The sequence below is a fragment of the Eucalyptus grandis genome, chromosome 6, assembly GCF_016545825.1.
Source record: "Eucalyptus grandis isolate ANBG69807.140 chromosome 6, ASM1654582v1, whole genome shotgun sequence".
NCBI lineage: Eukaryota > Viridiplantae > Streptophyta > Magnoliopsida > Myrtales > Myrtaceae > Eucalyptus > Eucalyptus grandis.
The window spans coordinates 25,402,716-25,418,974 of record NC_052617.1 but is presented as its reverse complement, the minus strand read 5'-3'; the positions used below and the strand labels follow the sequence as shown (position 1 = coordinate 25,418,974).

Sequence of the window (16,259 nt, the reverse complement as noted above, 5' to 3'; positions counted from 1 at the left end):
ATTAGAGTCTGCGAATTAAGGAACAATCTCGAATAGACAGTTTTTATGATCATAAGCCTCCCAAAAGCCAAATGGAGGATTACAAAAGTTTTCTTGGGCCAAATAGGGATGGTTTAGCCAAGTTTCGATAGTGGCTGTTGGTAATGGTGGTGATGATGAGTTGGCATCTTGTGCGCGTGCATGTGGGCGTACACGGCCGTGCGCGCGAGAGAGGACCCTAAGATGACTACGGTTACTTGTTCTGTCAACTTGGATGATACATTTCAATGACAGCATTCATAATAGCACTTGACCTAATCATTAGCCTGGTGGGCCATAGGTCCATGGATCCTTCCGAGGGTCACCAGGCCCGTCCACACCAAATGGGCCGAAGAACATTTTTAGGTCGATTTAGGCAAAGCTAACTAGTTTTATCGGCTAGATTAGGCCCTTGGTGGCCCGCCCGAGCCTGATAATTTCATACATCAACATTTAATTAAGGGCAAGTCTTGGTCGACGAAGTAGAAGGACTTCACCCAAGCTCGAGCCTATCCACTGATCACTTTTAATGAACGTTTTAAAAGGTTATTCAATGAAATAAGTACCACAACACCAATGTTTAATATTTTTAGTGCACCCCAAAGTCTTGTATCCAACCCATTTAAAGAGATCAGTTAATTAATCGAGAGAAAAAAAATATTGGTTTTTTTTAAGTGACGAAATTTGGATCTTTGGATTGCGTTTGGTCATATGAACATTCCTATCAAATAAGATACATGTTAGATTGGATAAATATGAGATTTCTAATATGTTATTCCATGTTCAATAAATATACAGGTATCTAAATTAAATTGAATATCAAGCGTTCGGATGAACTAAATGTCAACATAATGGCTCTCATAAATCCCACGCAATGTGCTCAACGTCCTCCACATCCTCCTCTTTGCTCATGCTAGATAAAATGTCGATTGTTTAGATCTCCGAGTCCTCCCTAATAGTTTAGCTACTTGAGCATCATCATAGTGCAATCAATAACAATTGGTTTCTCCTCCATCTGCATCGACAACTTGCAATCTTCAACAGCCATTAGTCGCCACCCGCCAAGGTCAAGCCTCGACGAATGAAGGTACAGTGAACAAAGGCATAACTGCTCGTGTTAGGAAGGTGTGTACGACACGAGGACAACGATTGTTACGCTAGATCTGGCCATGGACAATAGCTGGTGTGCCAGATCTAGCAACGAAACTCCTTCGCGGCCGAGATCAAGTTGAGCTTGTTACCAGTTACCACGACAAGATGAAACTTGGTGGGAGACCATGGATGGCAACGAAGGCTGTGAGTGTCGGTCATGACTGGGTTCAAGGAATAGAGAAGAGAGATGAGTATCCTGTTCAGTCTTATCCCACTCTCAAATGGGATTATTTTATTTTGATCCTGGCTAAATGCACAAAGCCTAAATGGACGGATGAGATTTGTTGCCAGTCCAGTGGTCTATATTTTGACATAGGCCCGCACTCAGGGTATCAAAGAAGTGCCCTTCATCCCAATTCCCAACCCCTCCCTCTCTCCCTCGATTAGCATCGTTCGTTCGTCCATCTTCGTCTCTCTCCCTCGCGTGAAGGCGCTGAACGGTATGTTATCCGCTTACCATGGGAAAATTCCGGAAACAATTCAATCTCATCAGTTCCATGGTGATTGCTTTCTGAGGTTCTGCCGTTCTTTCAGCTTTATTTGGATGATTCCCTTTCGTGCTGATGACGGTTTCTATGCTTCCTGTGTTGTGGCTCGCGCACCAACTGTTCGACGAATTGCACCCTTATCTGTTTGAAGCTCTTCTTCTTTTGCCCCCCGCCCCCCTTTTTTTTTTCTTTTCGCTGCTATGGGGCGTGAACTGTTTCTGTAATGGCATATTGCTGGGCTTTTCACCTTATAAGAAAGAAGGACGTGAAACGTTCTTCTGTTCCTAACATTAAAGGACCTAGTTCCTTGGAGCGAAAATGCCAGCCCCACTTGGTCGCGTTGCTCTAAGCACCAGCCAAGCCCGACTATGGATTCCTAAGAAACATGACGAGATTCAAATTTGGAGATCTTATAGCACCTTTGTTTTCTTTTCCCCTGAAAGTGTTTCTTCATTTGCCGACGCCTGTGCATGTCTCTGTGGACGATGCCAATTCGTTTTTATCTCTCTTTCGCAGTCAGAGGCTTCATTGTACTGAAATGTGACTTCTTTGTAGGTGGCTCAAAAGCCTAGTGCTGGAAAGCAAACATTGGTCAGACAGGCAGCTTGATTGTGCTCGAAAAGATCACGCAAAGAAATTTGAATCGACCCCCTTATAAATAGTGTCCAGTTGACTCTTGGTCTGGCAATATCGTTACTTGCTAGACATCTATTCTTGGGGGACAGGATCATAGAAAAACAGAGGTATGAAAGTGTTTGACGCCCATTGCCACTTGCAAGACCCAAGGGTCTGGCATATGGCACCAAAGTTAATTGAGTCGGCCCTTCAGTCTGGTGTTGTTAAATTTGCGGTGAATGGAACCCATGAGAAAGACTGGCATTTAGTGAAGCAAATGAGCGACGACTATCCTTCTACCATTCCAAACTTTGGACTCCATCCTTGGTTTGTCGCCGATAGAACCCCTAACTGGTTCCAAACATTAAGGCAATTTTTTGAGGCCACTCCTTGTGCTGCAGTGGGAGAGATTGGTTTGGACAAAGGGTCTCATGGGAGGAATATCGATTTCAACGATCAGGTCGAAGTGTTCCAGAAACAGCTCGAACTTGCAAAAGAGTTGAATAGACCAGCATCCATCCATTGTGTCCGAGCATTTGGTGATCTTCTTCAGATATTGAACGAGAGGCAGGGCCTTTTCCTGCTGGTGTCATCCTCCACTCTTATTTAGGTTCCGCTGAAATGGTTCCTCAGTTTGTTCAAGTTGGAGCTTATTTTTCATTCTCAGGATTTCTCATGTCCATGAAAGAGCAGAAGGCAAAGAAGATGTTGAAAGCAGTTCCTTTTGAAAGAATTTTACTGGAAACAGATGCGCCAGATGCATTGCCAAAGAATCCTGCATTTGTCATTGATGATGATGCTCGTTCAAGTGTAAGTCAGGCTGATGAAGGGGGCACTGAATCTACATCTCTGATGGAATCTCTGAATCATCCGGCAAACATTCATGCGGTGCTTAATTATGTGGCATCCTTGCTAGACATGCCTCCAGAAGATCTTGCGGAGCTCAGCTGTAAAAACGCAGTGCATTTATTCTCCTATGAAGGTACGAAGCTGGACAAGATATAGTCGCCAGCGAGGGTCACGGCCCTCGCCCAGTAGCTGGCGAGGGCTTGGCGGGCCTCGCCGGCCATTGCTAGGAATCGAAGGTGAAAGAGCAAAGGGCCACACCGAACAACTGGCATCCACGTCAATGCTAAGGCTGGATGGACCAAATTGGTACTAATGTAAAAATGTTTAGGATTGAATTTGTTTAATTGAAATGTTTATGACTATATTGATACCAATACTATAGGTTTAAGATTTTTTTGGTACTTTTTCCCTGTGGTACATATAACAGAGTCAAGAAAATGCATTACCATGCCAATGGCCACCATTGGAATGTTACATTTCTTTAAAACCCTGAAAAGAATGCATGTCCACATTCTGCAAAGAGTTTCAAGAAACCAAGTGATTTTTATATTAACTTCACCCTCAAATTACAGATCAAAGCATTGAAGATTTAGCTGGATTGGCAAATGTACGTCTTCCGAAAGCTTTACATGGATATGTGATAGGGACAATAATGCATCTACACACTATTTGATCAAGAACTGCACTCATTCTACAGACCAGAGTCCAGTATCAGCAAATCCAGTGTCCAGCGTGCACATTAAAGTTGTATTAGAGCAGGACTTTTGATTAACCAACTACAGAGTTTGTACAATTGACATTTGACTATGCTTGAGAATCTTCAGGTCCAGAAGAGAAGACAAGCATTCCTCATTTGAAGATACCCATCCACAAATTCCGCTTTTCACCTCGCTCCTGCTGGCAATTAAATCTTTCATCCAAAAATAAGTTTACTAGAAACAGTCATCATCCTGCCACTCCTTTTCTTTTTGGGACAAAATACTGCCGATCTTGTTAAATACGTCTATCTTGAAACCAAGCCAAGCTTTTAACAATCATTTTACTTCCACAATGACCATGCCAATATGGGGAAAAGTGCCAAAAAAGTCATAAACCTTTTGTTTTTGTGCCGATTTAGTCCTAAACCTTTGTATGTTGTGTCAATTCAGTCATTTCCAGCTAATTTTGGTCGGATTTTGCTGATGGGACGCCGACCGGGCCGTGGCCGATCGGCGGATGTGGACACATTTTAATAATATTTTAATATTTTAGAGTTTTTTCTTTTTCTTTTATTTATTTATTTTTTCGTTTACTATTTTCTTTTTTTTTCTTTTTTCTTCTCTTCTTCTTCCTCCGGCCGGTCGCCGGACGCGACCGGCCCAGGCGACGGCCGGCGGCGGCGCGCGGCAGGCGAGCCGCCCTCGCCGGGCACCTCGCGGGAGGGTCGAGCCTCGCACTAGGCGGCGAGGCGAGAGGTCGAGCCTCCCGGCCTCGCCGGCCATGGGCGAGGCTCACCTCGCCGGATCACGGCGAGGTCGAGCCTCGCCGGCCATGGGCGAGGCTCACCCTCACGGATCGGCGAGGTCTAGCCTCGCCGCCATGGGTGAGGCTCGACCCTCGCCGGCGAGGTGGGAGGCCGAGAGCGAGATCCGGGCGAGAGAGAGAAAAAGCCACAGGGGAGGGCGAGATCCGAAGAGAGGGAGACCCCGCCCGCGTGAGGCCTCCGCCGCCCGACGCCCGTTGCTGCCGCGGCCTCACGTTGCCTCCCGTCGACCAGCCCCGCGAGCCCCCGTCGTGCCGAGCTCGGCCGTTGCCGTTACCCGATGCGGATCCGCGCCGTTCTTACGCCAGGAGCCCGATGCAAGCGCCGTTGTTCCTCCCAGACGTTGGGTGCGCCCGCCCCGCTTCGCCGCCCGGCGCGAGGCTCGACCCTCGCCCGCAAGGTGGCCGGCGGGGTCGCTCCGCCGGTCGCCGAGGTCCAACGACCGGCTAGAAAGAAGAAGAGGAGAAGAAAAAAAAAAGAAAAAGAAAAACATAAAACGAAAAAAATAAATAAATAAAAGAAAAAAATTCAAAAATATTAAAATATTATTAAAATGTGTCCACATCAACGCCGATCAGCCACGTCAACCGGTCGGCGTCCAGTCAGCAAAATCCGGCCAAAATTGGCCGGAAAGGACTGAATTGGCACAACGTACAAAGGTTTAGGACTAAATCGGCACCAAAAAAATGTTTAGGACTAAATTGGTATAAAGACAAAAGATTTAGGACTTTTTTGGCACTTTTCCCTGCCAATCTAAGTTAAACTATTTGGCAAAATGAATAGTAAAATGGATTGGCGATAGGTTGTTTATTTATATAGTGCAATTTGAGTACTGCAAGATTTTTTTTTTTTTTTGGTCATTGAGAGGAGGGAGAGGAGAAAAGGGGGCGGGGGAGGGCCGGGGGCGCGCCTTGGAGGATTTCAAAGCCTCAGAAAGAAGTTCTTCACTGTCAGGACCACTGATACAATAGTACGCATACAGAACCACTGATACATTAGTAGATGAAGTTTGCAAGAGACATGCACGGTACTGAGTAACTCGTCCAGGTTTGAGCTAGGGAATTTCGCCGTGTACACTAAACCCTGAGAAGTTGGTTTAGAGGCATCCTCTTCACCCTTCTTCCTATCATAAGTCCCTAACAATGGAATAGTGCTCTATCATCTTCAATTGAGATCAAGTGAGTGGTCATTCAGAAAAATAAGCCAAGTATCCGCAATATGCTGGAAGCATGCGGGTTTGTTGATTAGCAAAGTTCAGTTCATCCAATTTTCTCAGCCAAGATGCCACTCTTTCTAAAACACTAAAATTGACATAGAATAAGCATCATCTGATCTTTCAATCAATGAGTCTAGAAAGGCAGCTATAGAGACCCACATGTAAGTTTTGAACTTGGCAATCATTTCCAAGTTATCAATTGTTACAATGTGAGGGTTATTATGGTCATTAACACTGATAGGGTTATTATGGTTATTAAGTATTATTTAATAATAAAAGGCGTGAGACGTGGTAAACCCTAATCAGTTTACATGTTCTCCTCGTTCCTTCTGTTAATTTCTACATCGCTCTCTTTTCTTCTCCTATATTAATTTTTGCATGGTATCATAGCCACATCAACAAGCATCACTCAACCCAAGCCGGTGTTGGCCAGCCCTCTCGAGTCTAGATTTGATGCTGACGAGCATAGTTGGCTCAGATCTGACCTTGTTGGCTTAGATCCGATGTCGTCCAGCGTCATGCGGTCTTGTCCATCCATTCAAGATTTGACGCTGGTTGAGATCGCGCCCCTCCGTGTAAGCTAATCTGATTGGTGTAGTCTTCTAAGGTTCGCTCATGTGTTCGTTGTTCTCCAATTAAAAATAAAAATAAAAATTGCAGCAACTTGTTTGATAGAGATGCTAATTCTGTTCACCACAAAATTGATGTTGGATGAAGTGGTTTCTGGTTGGGCATAATCTATGATTTGGGTGTTTGTCTTGATGAAATAGGATGAGTTGATTGAAGTATTATGGAGATTTGGACTATTTGAAACAAATCACGGTAGTTTATTGAATTGAATTAGTTGGAGGGATTTGAATTTGATAATTGTGCTGAAAGTTCTTGCATTATATTGGTACACATCGAATTATGGCGGAGAATAGAGGTGTAGTAGCTGAGGTTATGTCTACATCATCTAATCGTTTGACGGAGAAGAAGTTAGAAGGGATCACCAACTTCCAACAATGGAGGAAAATTGTGTTGTTAGTGTTGACTAGAAGAGAGCAACATAATCATCTAATAGGTAAAAGATCTGCCTCTTATACAAATTGGGATAGTATGAATACTAGAATTCTTGGTCAAATGTTGAACTCCATGGAACACATATTAATATTGTGAAAGAGTTATGGGACTACTTGAATGTTCTTTGTTCTGAAGAAAATAATCTTTCAAGGATATATGAAGTGTCCCAGGGATTTTATAAGGCTGATAGAAATGGTCGGCTACTTAATATTTTACTAATTTCAAACGGATGTATGAGGAGCTTAATTCTCTACTACCCATTTTTTCTAATGTCAAGGAAATGCAGGAGCAACGGGAGCAATTAGCTATTATGAGTTTTTTTAGGAGGATTAGGACAAGAGTATGATGCCGTTCGTTCCCAAATACTTGGAGGAGATAGAGTGACTTCACTCACTGAGACATTTGCTCATGTTCTAAGGGTCTCACGTGAACCACCTAAGGATGCATTTTCTATAGGCGAGAACTCAGCCTTGGCAGCTCAAGGAAATCGTGGTGGTAGTCGAGGTCGTGGTGGTGGTCGAAGCGGTGGTGCCAGCCGTAGTTTTGTTAGAGGCCAACCACCCGCTGCTAGTAACACTTATAGTGACATAGGGGGTAATATTGGTTTGGTTCGAACTTGTCATTATTGTAGTTTACCTGGATATATTCAGAGATTCTGTTATAAGCTTCATGGAAGGCCCTCTCAACAAGTTATAGCTAATGTAGCCAATGCAGTAGAATCTAATGCCTCTTTACAATCCACTGCGGGAGGAAAGTTAATCAGAATGTCGGAGGATGAATTTGCCAAGTATAATCAACTCCAGATTTCCCAGCCGATTTCATAGTCCTCCTCCATAGCTACTTTTGTTCAGACGAGTAATGCAAAAGCATGTCTTTCCTTTGCCTCTCGCCCCTAGGTCATTGATTCAGGTGCTACCGATCATATGACTGGAGTCTCAGGTATATTTTCTCACTTTCATGAGTCTATGTCTAATGTTACATTAGTTGATGGTTCTCTATCCACAGTGAAGGGGATAGACACAGTTCCCCTAACATCCTTCATATCTTTATCCTCAGTCATGTATCTCCCTAGTTTTCCGTTCAACCTTATGTCTGTCAGTCAGCTTACCAAAGCATACGATTGTTCCACAACTTTCTATCCCGATTTCTGTGTTTTTTAGGACTTGAAGACGAGGAAGACAATTGGTAAAAGACATGTGTCAAGGGGGCTATACTTGCTTGATGATACTACAAGTGTTGTTTGTTTCGCAGCTTCCCCACATAGATCCATTGTCGTTTGGGCCATCCATCATTGGAAAGTTTAAAGAAGTTAGATCCCCAATTTCAATCTTTATCTAGTCTTGAGTGTGAGTCATGTCAGTTTGGGAAATTGCACCGTATTAGTTATCGTCCAAGAGTCAATAAACAGGCTTCTCAGCTGTTTGTGTTAGTTCATTCTGATATATGGGGTCCTTGTTCTACTCTTTCTAAGTTGGGTTTCAAGCACTTTGTTACTTTTGTAGATGACTATTCAAAAGTCGTTCTGAGTTATTTTCTATATTTTTTGCATTTGTTAATGAAGTACATACTCAATTTTCAACTCTTTGTTCGTATTCTTCGAAGTGATAACGCTAAAGAATATTTTTCTAATCCTTTTTCTGAATTCATGACCCAACAGGGCATCCTTCATCAATCTTCTTGTTCAGATACACCACAGCAAAATGGGGTCGCTGAACGGAAGAACCGTCACTTACTAGAAGTTGCTTGATCATTGATGTTTGAAATGAACATAGACAAATATTTTTGGGCTGATGCTATCATGATCGCATGCTATCTTATCAATTGCATGCCGTCCTCTATTATTAAGGGTGCAACACCACACTCTCTTCTTTTTCCTCCGGAACCCTTGTTTCATTTACCACCTCGTATATTTGGTTGTGTATTCGTGACCATTGTCCAGGGCTTTCCAAACTAGACCTTAGTCTCTTAAATGTATTTTTGTGGGGTATTCCTATACACAAAAGGGATATCGTTGTTATTGTCCTTCTTTGCATAAATATTTCACCATTGCGGATGTTTTCTTTTTTGAGTCGACTATTTATTCTGATGAACCAATAGAGCCTCTTATAGTGGATGATGATTCATTTACATATGTCATTATGAAACCCACTTCGGATTCGCCTCCAATCCCTCCACCAATTCACCATGTATGCAGTAGATGTCATCATCGGCATGTGGAGCCCCGTGCAAATGCACCTCCGCCTATTTCGTCTTCTCCATCTTCAAAGTCTGAGGTAAGCCTATCGCATACTGATCTTGATATCCCTATTGCTCATCGCAAAGGGGTTCGTAGTTGTACCCAACACTCTATTGCATAGTTTGTCATATATTCTGGTTTGTCTGCTTCTTTTCGAGCTAGTCTAGACACTATTGATAAATATCCTACTCCTAAAATTGTTGCTGAAGCATTATCTAGTCAAGGCTAAAGGACAGCTATGGAGGAGGAACTAATGGCGCTTGACCAAAATAGGACTTGGGATCTTGTTCCTCTATTTGAAGGAAAAACTACTATCGGATGTAAATGGGTGTTCATTATTAAGGTTAATCCTGATGGTTCTCTTGCTTGCCTCAAAGCTCGATTGGTTGCTAAAGGTTATGCATAGGTTTATGGGATTAATTATGGTGATACTTTCTCTCCAGTGGCTAAGATGACCTCTGTTTGTCTTTTACTTTCATCGGCTGCTTATGCTTGTTGGCCTCTTTTTTAGCTTGATGTTAAAAATGCATTTCTTCATGGTGATTTAAATGAAGAAGTGTATATGGAGCAACCACTTGGGTTTGTTGCTCAAGGGGAGTCTGGTCATGTTTGCCGTTTGAAGAAATCTTTATATGGTTTGAAGCAATCTCCTAGAGCCTAGTTTGGGAGGTTTATAGAAGTGGTGCTCCAGATTGGATTAATTAAATGTAGTGGAGATCATTCTATGTTTTACCGTGTTTCAGGAGCTGGTCGGATATTTCTTGTAGTTTATGTGGATGATATTGTCATAACTGGAGATGAATCTACAGGGATTGATGAATTGAAATTGCGTTTGCAACAACAGTTTCAAACAAAGGATTTGGGACGACTTAGATACTTTTTGGGTATTGAAGTGGCACAAGCAAAGAAAGATATTCATATCTCACAACATAAGTATGTTTTGGATTTGCTTAGAGAGACACGTTTGCTAGGAGCAAAACCCTTAGATACACCCATGAAAAGCTAGCTAAAAATTAATGGCAGATGAAGGCAAACTATTGAATGATCCAGAACGGTATCGAAGGCTTGTTGGAAAATTGAATTATCTAACTGTCACTCGACCCGATATTTCCTTTTCTGTGAGTGTTGTGAGTCAATTTATGTCTTCTCCTCGTACCTCTCATTGGGATGCTATAGTCAGAATTTTGAGATACTTGAAGAAAACTCCAAGTCGTGGTCTTTTCTTTGGTGATCATGGTCACAAAGGAGTGCAAGCATTTTCAGATGCTGATTGGGTTGGGTCTCCTACAAATAGAAGGTCTTCATCGGGTTACTGCACTTTTGTGGGAGGAAACCTAGTATCTTGGAAGAGTAAGAAGCAAAGTGTTGTGGCTAGATCCAGTGCAGAATCATAATACAGAGCTACGGCTCAAGCTACTTGTGAATTAATTTGGATACATCAGCTACTAGTTGAACTTGGATTCGAAGATCCTGTGCCAATGAAGCTGTGGTGTGGTAATCATGCATCAATCCATATTGCTTCAAATCCAGTATTCCATGAGAGTACCAAGCATATTGAAGTTGATTGTCACTTTATCCGTGAGAAGCTTCAGGCTGGAGTTATTTCTACTAGTTATGTTAGGATCAATGAGCAACTAGCTGATATTTTCACCAAGTCTTTAGGGAGTAGTAGGGTTGAGTATATTTGTAACAAGTTGGGCATGCTTGATATCTATGCTCCAGCTTGAGGGGGAGTGTTATAGTGTGAGGGTTATTATGGTCATTAATACTGATAGAGTTATTATGGTAATTAAGTATTATTTAATAATAAAATGTGTGAGATGTGGTAAACCCTAATCAGTTTACACATTCTCCTCACTCCTTCTGTCAATTTCTACATCGCTCTCTTTTCTTCTTCTATATTAATTTCTACATCAATAAAGCAAACATGCTTTGGAGGAATTGATTCATAAGTCAAAAAGACAATGAAACTTACCATGTTCCACTCAATTTTATTCAAATATGTCCATCAAAGTTGATTGATAGTAAAAACATTGATCATGAATACAAAGTTTAAACCTACATCCTTCTGGCTACAAACATTGAAAGTGATTGAAAATAAATACCTAAAGTTGTCGCCAAATACTACAAGATAAACTTTGTCTAAAAGAAATTTGGCCAAAAAATAATAAAAAGTACTTTGCTTGAGGAATCATATTCTTCTACCAGTATAGTTCAAATTAACCACCGAAATGTATTTAATTTAAATTTGATTAAGAAATAGGAGGTATGTTTCTCTGATGATTCACTCGTTAACTCTTAGAGCCACTCACTGATGATCTTAACCTGTTCAAGAATTAGACACCGCTCTTGTTCATGCATGCAATCTGCAAACTGTTTCGAAGTGTTTATAACTAAGTCAACCATTTTAGATGAAGGACTGACAGAAATTCTCCCATTCATCATGACAACAACATTCTCCTGGCTAAATAATGTGTTTTAATCATGTAAACATTGTTTTAGTCCCTATGGTATCATAGAGTTACAATCTACCCTTGAGTAACACCCTGAATCTCTATTACCCTCCATCTAATAATTTCATTCCGCAAATATCTCCATGAACACAGCTTATCTATTTGGTCATAAACAAACTCATCAATTAATACTTTACTTTGTCATACACTAATCACAGAAGTTCTAATAATTATGAAATGAAATATAGACTTCTTTCTTGCTGATTATTAGACCATCATCTAACTTGGAGCACAACAGAAATTAAGGTCAAGATACATCCAATCACAGTGTTGGAACAGCCAGAACTGAAGCATCAATTGGCAAATCAACATCCTAAGATGGATTCATTAAACTTGACAAGCAATTAACAATCAGTTTTCTTACAGAGTAGAAAATTTTATCAGAATTACAGTAACGACAATATTATGAAGCCATTCAAAATCAATATCCTCCGCAGACTAATAAATTTCAGTAGCTAGTCACGATTATCACCAATAAATTTCTTGCTTTAATAAGTAAGTAGACCTGAAGTGTAAAAAAGTACCACCCAAAAGAAAAGGACAAGAATTTAAGGTTTTGTAGTTAATTGAAGCTTCCACATGTTCAAAACACATTCACCCAAAAAATTTGCAAACCATTCTCGGTCCATGATTGTTCAGAAGCCAAAATTTATGACCAACCTTTTCAACCAAACAAGCAAAATTCCATGGCCAACTCACTTACTGGAAATGATTAAATGATCAAAACTTTTCATGATAGTGCAACTACCACTAATATGATGTGGAACAATGCTGACTAGATATTAGCCACTAAGGAAAGTCATCTCAGAGTTCCTTGGTCATCGCCATATAGATGAGGACAGGTATAACCAATATGAAAAGAAGATCAACTAACTATTGCGGGCAAAAAAATAATCAACAGATGATGGTCTACATTAGTATTACTCTAAGTGGCTCTACGTGGGATTCCAGCGACGTAACAGTGGTTCTACATTGAATCTGCTGTTTGACATCTTTTCAACTTTCTCACTGAGATAAGTCAGCTCATGCTAATAGATTTATAATAAACATGTCACATACAATCTATTGGAAAACCATGAGTGGATACAATTTCACATATCTGCCATGATTCAAGTCCAGAAGTATATATTGCATTGCACCAAAATTCTGCCCGAGGAAAAAGCTTCAAAATTTGAAGCATTTCAACATCATCCCAATCTGTAGGTAATGTAAACCATCCATAGGAAACGGTGCGCTCCATATTCATCCTACAGAATCTCTGTGCTTCCAAGTAACAGGCCTGCAGATTTCCTGGAATCTCTTGCTTTTAATTCTGCACCATGAAGCTAATACAGCCACACGTATCAGTATGTAGATGGCCAAGCTTGTATGCTGCCTGTTCAGTCCTGTGAGCAGCATCGAAGGCCCAGCTATTGCCCCTGCCAACCAAGCCCTCAAATTTGTGGTCCTAGTTACCATAATAGAAACTCACTGACAAGTAGGATAACAATAACCATACGAACCTAAACTCAGAGAAGTTTGAATTTAGGAATTCAGAATTCAAAAAGGGAACGTGCCTGCGGTGCCCTCCACAGCTATAATTTCATCCACAGAAACAAACGTGCCGGCGAAGGTTCCTAGAAAAAGTCCATTTCCCAAAGTCTCCTTCAAGGGCATTACAAATTTACGACGGCTTCTCTATTCGAAAAAAGCTCAGCTTTCCTATCAAACTCAGCGGAACGAACTATAAATAAGTTCAAATGCAGATCCTATCAACCTCACGGTCGAACAGAGCAAGTCAAATCCGAAAAAAGCTCAGCTTTCCTTAAGGCCAGCTCCGATCGAGAACCCCTTCGCCGAAGCAGTAATAATCCTCCGGACCTTCTCGGAGTCCGTCAACGGTACCAAATCGAATCCCAGCAAATCGCCGTAGGACGAGCTAGGAGGAGGACGACGGGCATCCGTGCAATGCGAGCGGTTCGGCTCGTCGTCGGATCCGCCGCGACGGTCCGGGCTGCCGTCCTTGCCAGCGGAGGCGCAGCCACCTCCGTCGGGGCCGGCAACCTCGCCGGGAGGCGGCGTCGGGGGCTCCGGCGGATCAGAGGCTCCGCGTCTTCTCCGCACGGGAATTCGTCGTGTCACTGCTGCAGAGGGAAGGAACAAAGGCCAGGAAAGCTGAGCTTATGCAGAAACAGCGAAGAAGAAGACGACGACTGTAACGAGAAGAGCAAATTATCGCGCCACAAGTGTGTAGAGGGCGGTTTGCGCGAGTTCCTGTTTCCATATTCGTTTTTTCTCCTTTTATCGTGGATTTTTTTGAATCTCGACCGCAATGAATGTATTTCCAGGATTTTTTTTTAAGGGCGAAGGTATGGCAGAGTGGAGGAACAGTTTCGCATGTACTGGCTAAAAGGAGGAAGGACCATGATCTCCAAACTGGAAGATCCAGTGTCCATGTTTGGTCGACTATGTCCGTACGTTTTACGTGTCCCCTACCAGATATTATTACCTGAACGTACTTTACAAATTGGGTTATCCTACGGTCTTTATGAGGCACAATTTACATTGTTGAATTGGAAAGTAAAGGGACAATGATACTAGATCTATCAAATGAGTGAGTTGAATCGGATCATAAATAATTTAATTTAAATCGATCCATTTAACCTGTTTATTATTTATTTATCATAGTGCAAAGTTTTTAATTCATACCAAACTCGATCCATACTCAATTCATTTAACTAAATTTAAAAAAGTTTATTTCTTATTTTTTTTAAAATGGTATTGCTAAAATACTTTTATACAATACAAATTTAATGGGCCATTTTTATAAAATTTTAAAATTTTAAAATTTTAAAATTTTAATTTTTAATTTTTAAATATAATTCTCTTTTTCTTTCTTCATTTTTTTCCTTCTTGCCTACCGCTGGCCACAATGACAATCAGTGACCGGCAAGGAAGGAGGAAGAAGAAAGAAGAAAAAGGAAAAAAAAAAGAAAAAGAAAATATAAAAAATAATTTTAATTTTAATTTTTATAAATTTTTTTTATAAAGTTAAATAGGAAAGAGAGAAATTATGAGGCTTGGGTTGAAAATGGGTTCTAATCCAACCTGTTTAAGACCTATTTATCTTAAGCTTTTAATATTTAAACTCATTTGATTAGTCTTTTCAAAAAGTAAGTAATCCGTATATGACATATTTATAATTTAAATGGATTAAGACCCATTTTGACACCTCTAAATGATACAAACAGTTTTTAATTTTAACTCAATGTACAATTTGGTCCATGAATATTTAATTTATTTAATACGGTCCCTGAATTTTATTTAAACGTATAATGCGATTCATGAATTTTTAATTTATTTAATATAGTTTATGAATTTTTGTCATATATTCAATACAGCCCATAAATTGTATGAAAATGTTCAACAGAAGGATGGTGTCGAGAGCCGAATTGAGGAGGTGGTTCTTGATAGTGAGGAGGAAAGTGGTCCTGCTGGAATCGGAGTTGGAGTGGGGCGGAGGCAGGAGACGACGACGACAGGGATTTTGTGGAAGGAGACGGTGGATTTGGAGAGCTTGGCGAGGTGGGGTCGAAGGGTTTTAGGGAAAGAGAAAGGGTTTACGCGTATAATTCATCGAAGAGTAACTATTCGTTGTCGGAGAAGGAAAATAAATGATCCAACCATGAGCAGGAGCCGTCGATGAAGCCAAAGCGATTCGGACAACTAAAAATCGAACTGACAAAATAGAGAGAGGTGGAGGTGGGGAGCAGGAGACCTGACCTCTGAATGGGTAAGAGCTATCTCCAGCTACTTCTTTCTTCGACCGAAAAGGGTCATCGCTTCATTCATTGGCTCCTACCCCTGGGCCCCTTCTCTCTCTCTCTCTCTCTCTCGTGCTGGTGAATAATAGATGTTGATCGTACTCTGTGCTGCTAATGAAGGGAGATTTCGACTGCCATTTTACGGGCAAGAGCAGATTGACCGCCTTCTCTTCTCTTCTTCTCTACCCTTTTAAAGCAAGAACACTAGTCCATTGAATCCCCCGTAACCGATCACCCCTAATCGGACAAGTGATCTAGGCTGTGTTAAAGATCACAATTGATTGATAGATTTATTTATTTATTTAATTTTTTTTGCGGTCTTTTGAACTAAAACCATTTTCATTGAAAACCTATGCTAATCTTGATTGTTATTTAAACTTAGCTATTACAAGTGATTGAGACCAGAATGGATGTTGGTCTTTTCCAATTATCTTCATGAGCTTCGGCCATCTCCTCCAAGGACTGTCTCAACGCTATCGGTTTCAATTGACTCGTTCACTCATTCATGCAATATGCACTCTAACAATCCATTCGATAAGAAACATCCATTCATCAAAATATGGAGAGAAGACTTTTGGCCAAGCGGAAAAATGATTCCTTCGCACATCCCTAGTGCAGACAAAGGTAAAAAGAGAGGAGACTTTTGGCCAAGCGGAAAAATGATTCCTTCGCACATCCCTAGTGCAGACAAAGGTAAAAAGAGAGGAGACTTTTGGCCAAGCGGAAAAATGAACTCCCTCCTGATTACCTGTCTCATCTCTTGAAATCTATATTGGACATTCTAG

The 16,259-nt window shown here is 41.2% G+C and overlaps 1 protein-coding gene across 1 annotated transcript; it reads left to right on the top strand.

Annotated features, from left to right (window-relative positions):
• Positions 1-1,503: 1,503 nt before the first annotated feature.
• Positions 1,504-3,523, top strand: LOC104449055 (uncharacterized metal-dependent hydrolase YabD). The gene is given in 3 exon segments (XM_010063065.3): positions 1,504-1,610; positions 2,214-2,832; positions 2,835-3,523. Coding segments are annotated over 2 exon segments (873 nt in total). The 5' UTR covers positions 1,504-1,610; positions 2,214-2,403; the 3' UTR covers positions 3,279-3,523.
• The last annotated feature ends 12,736 nt before the right edge of the window (positions 3,524-16,259 follow it).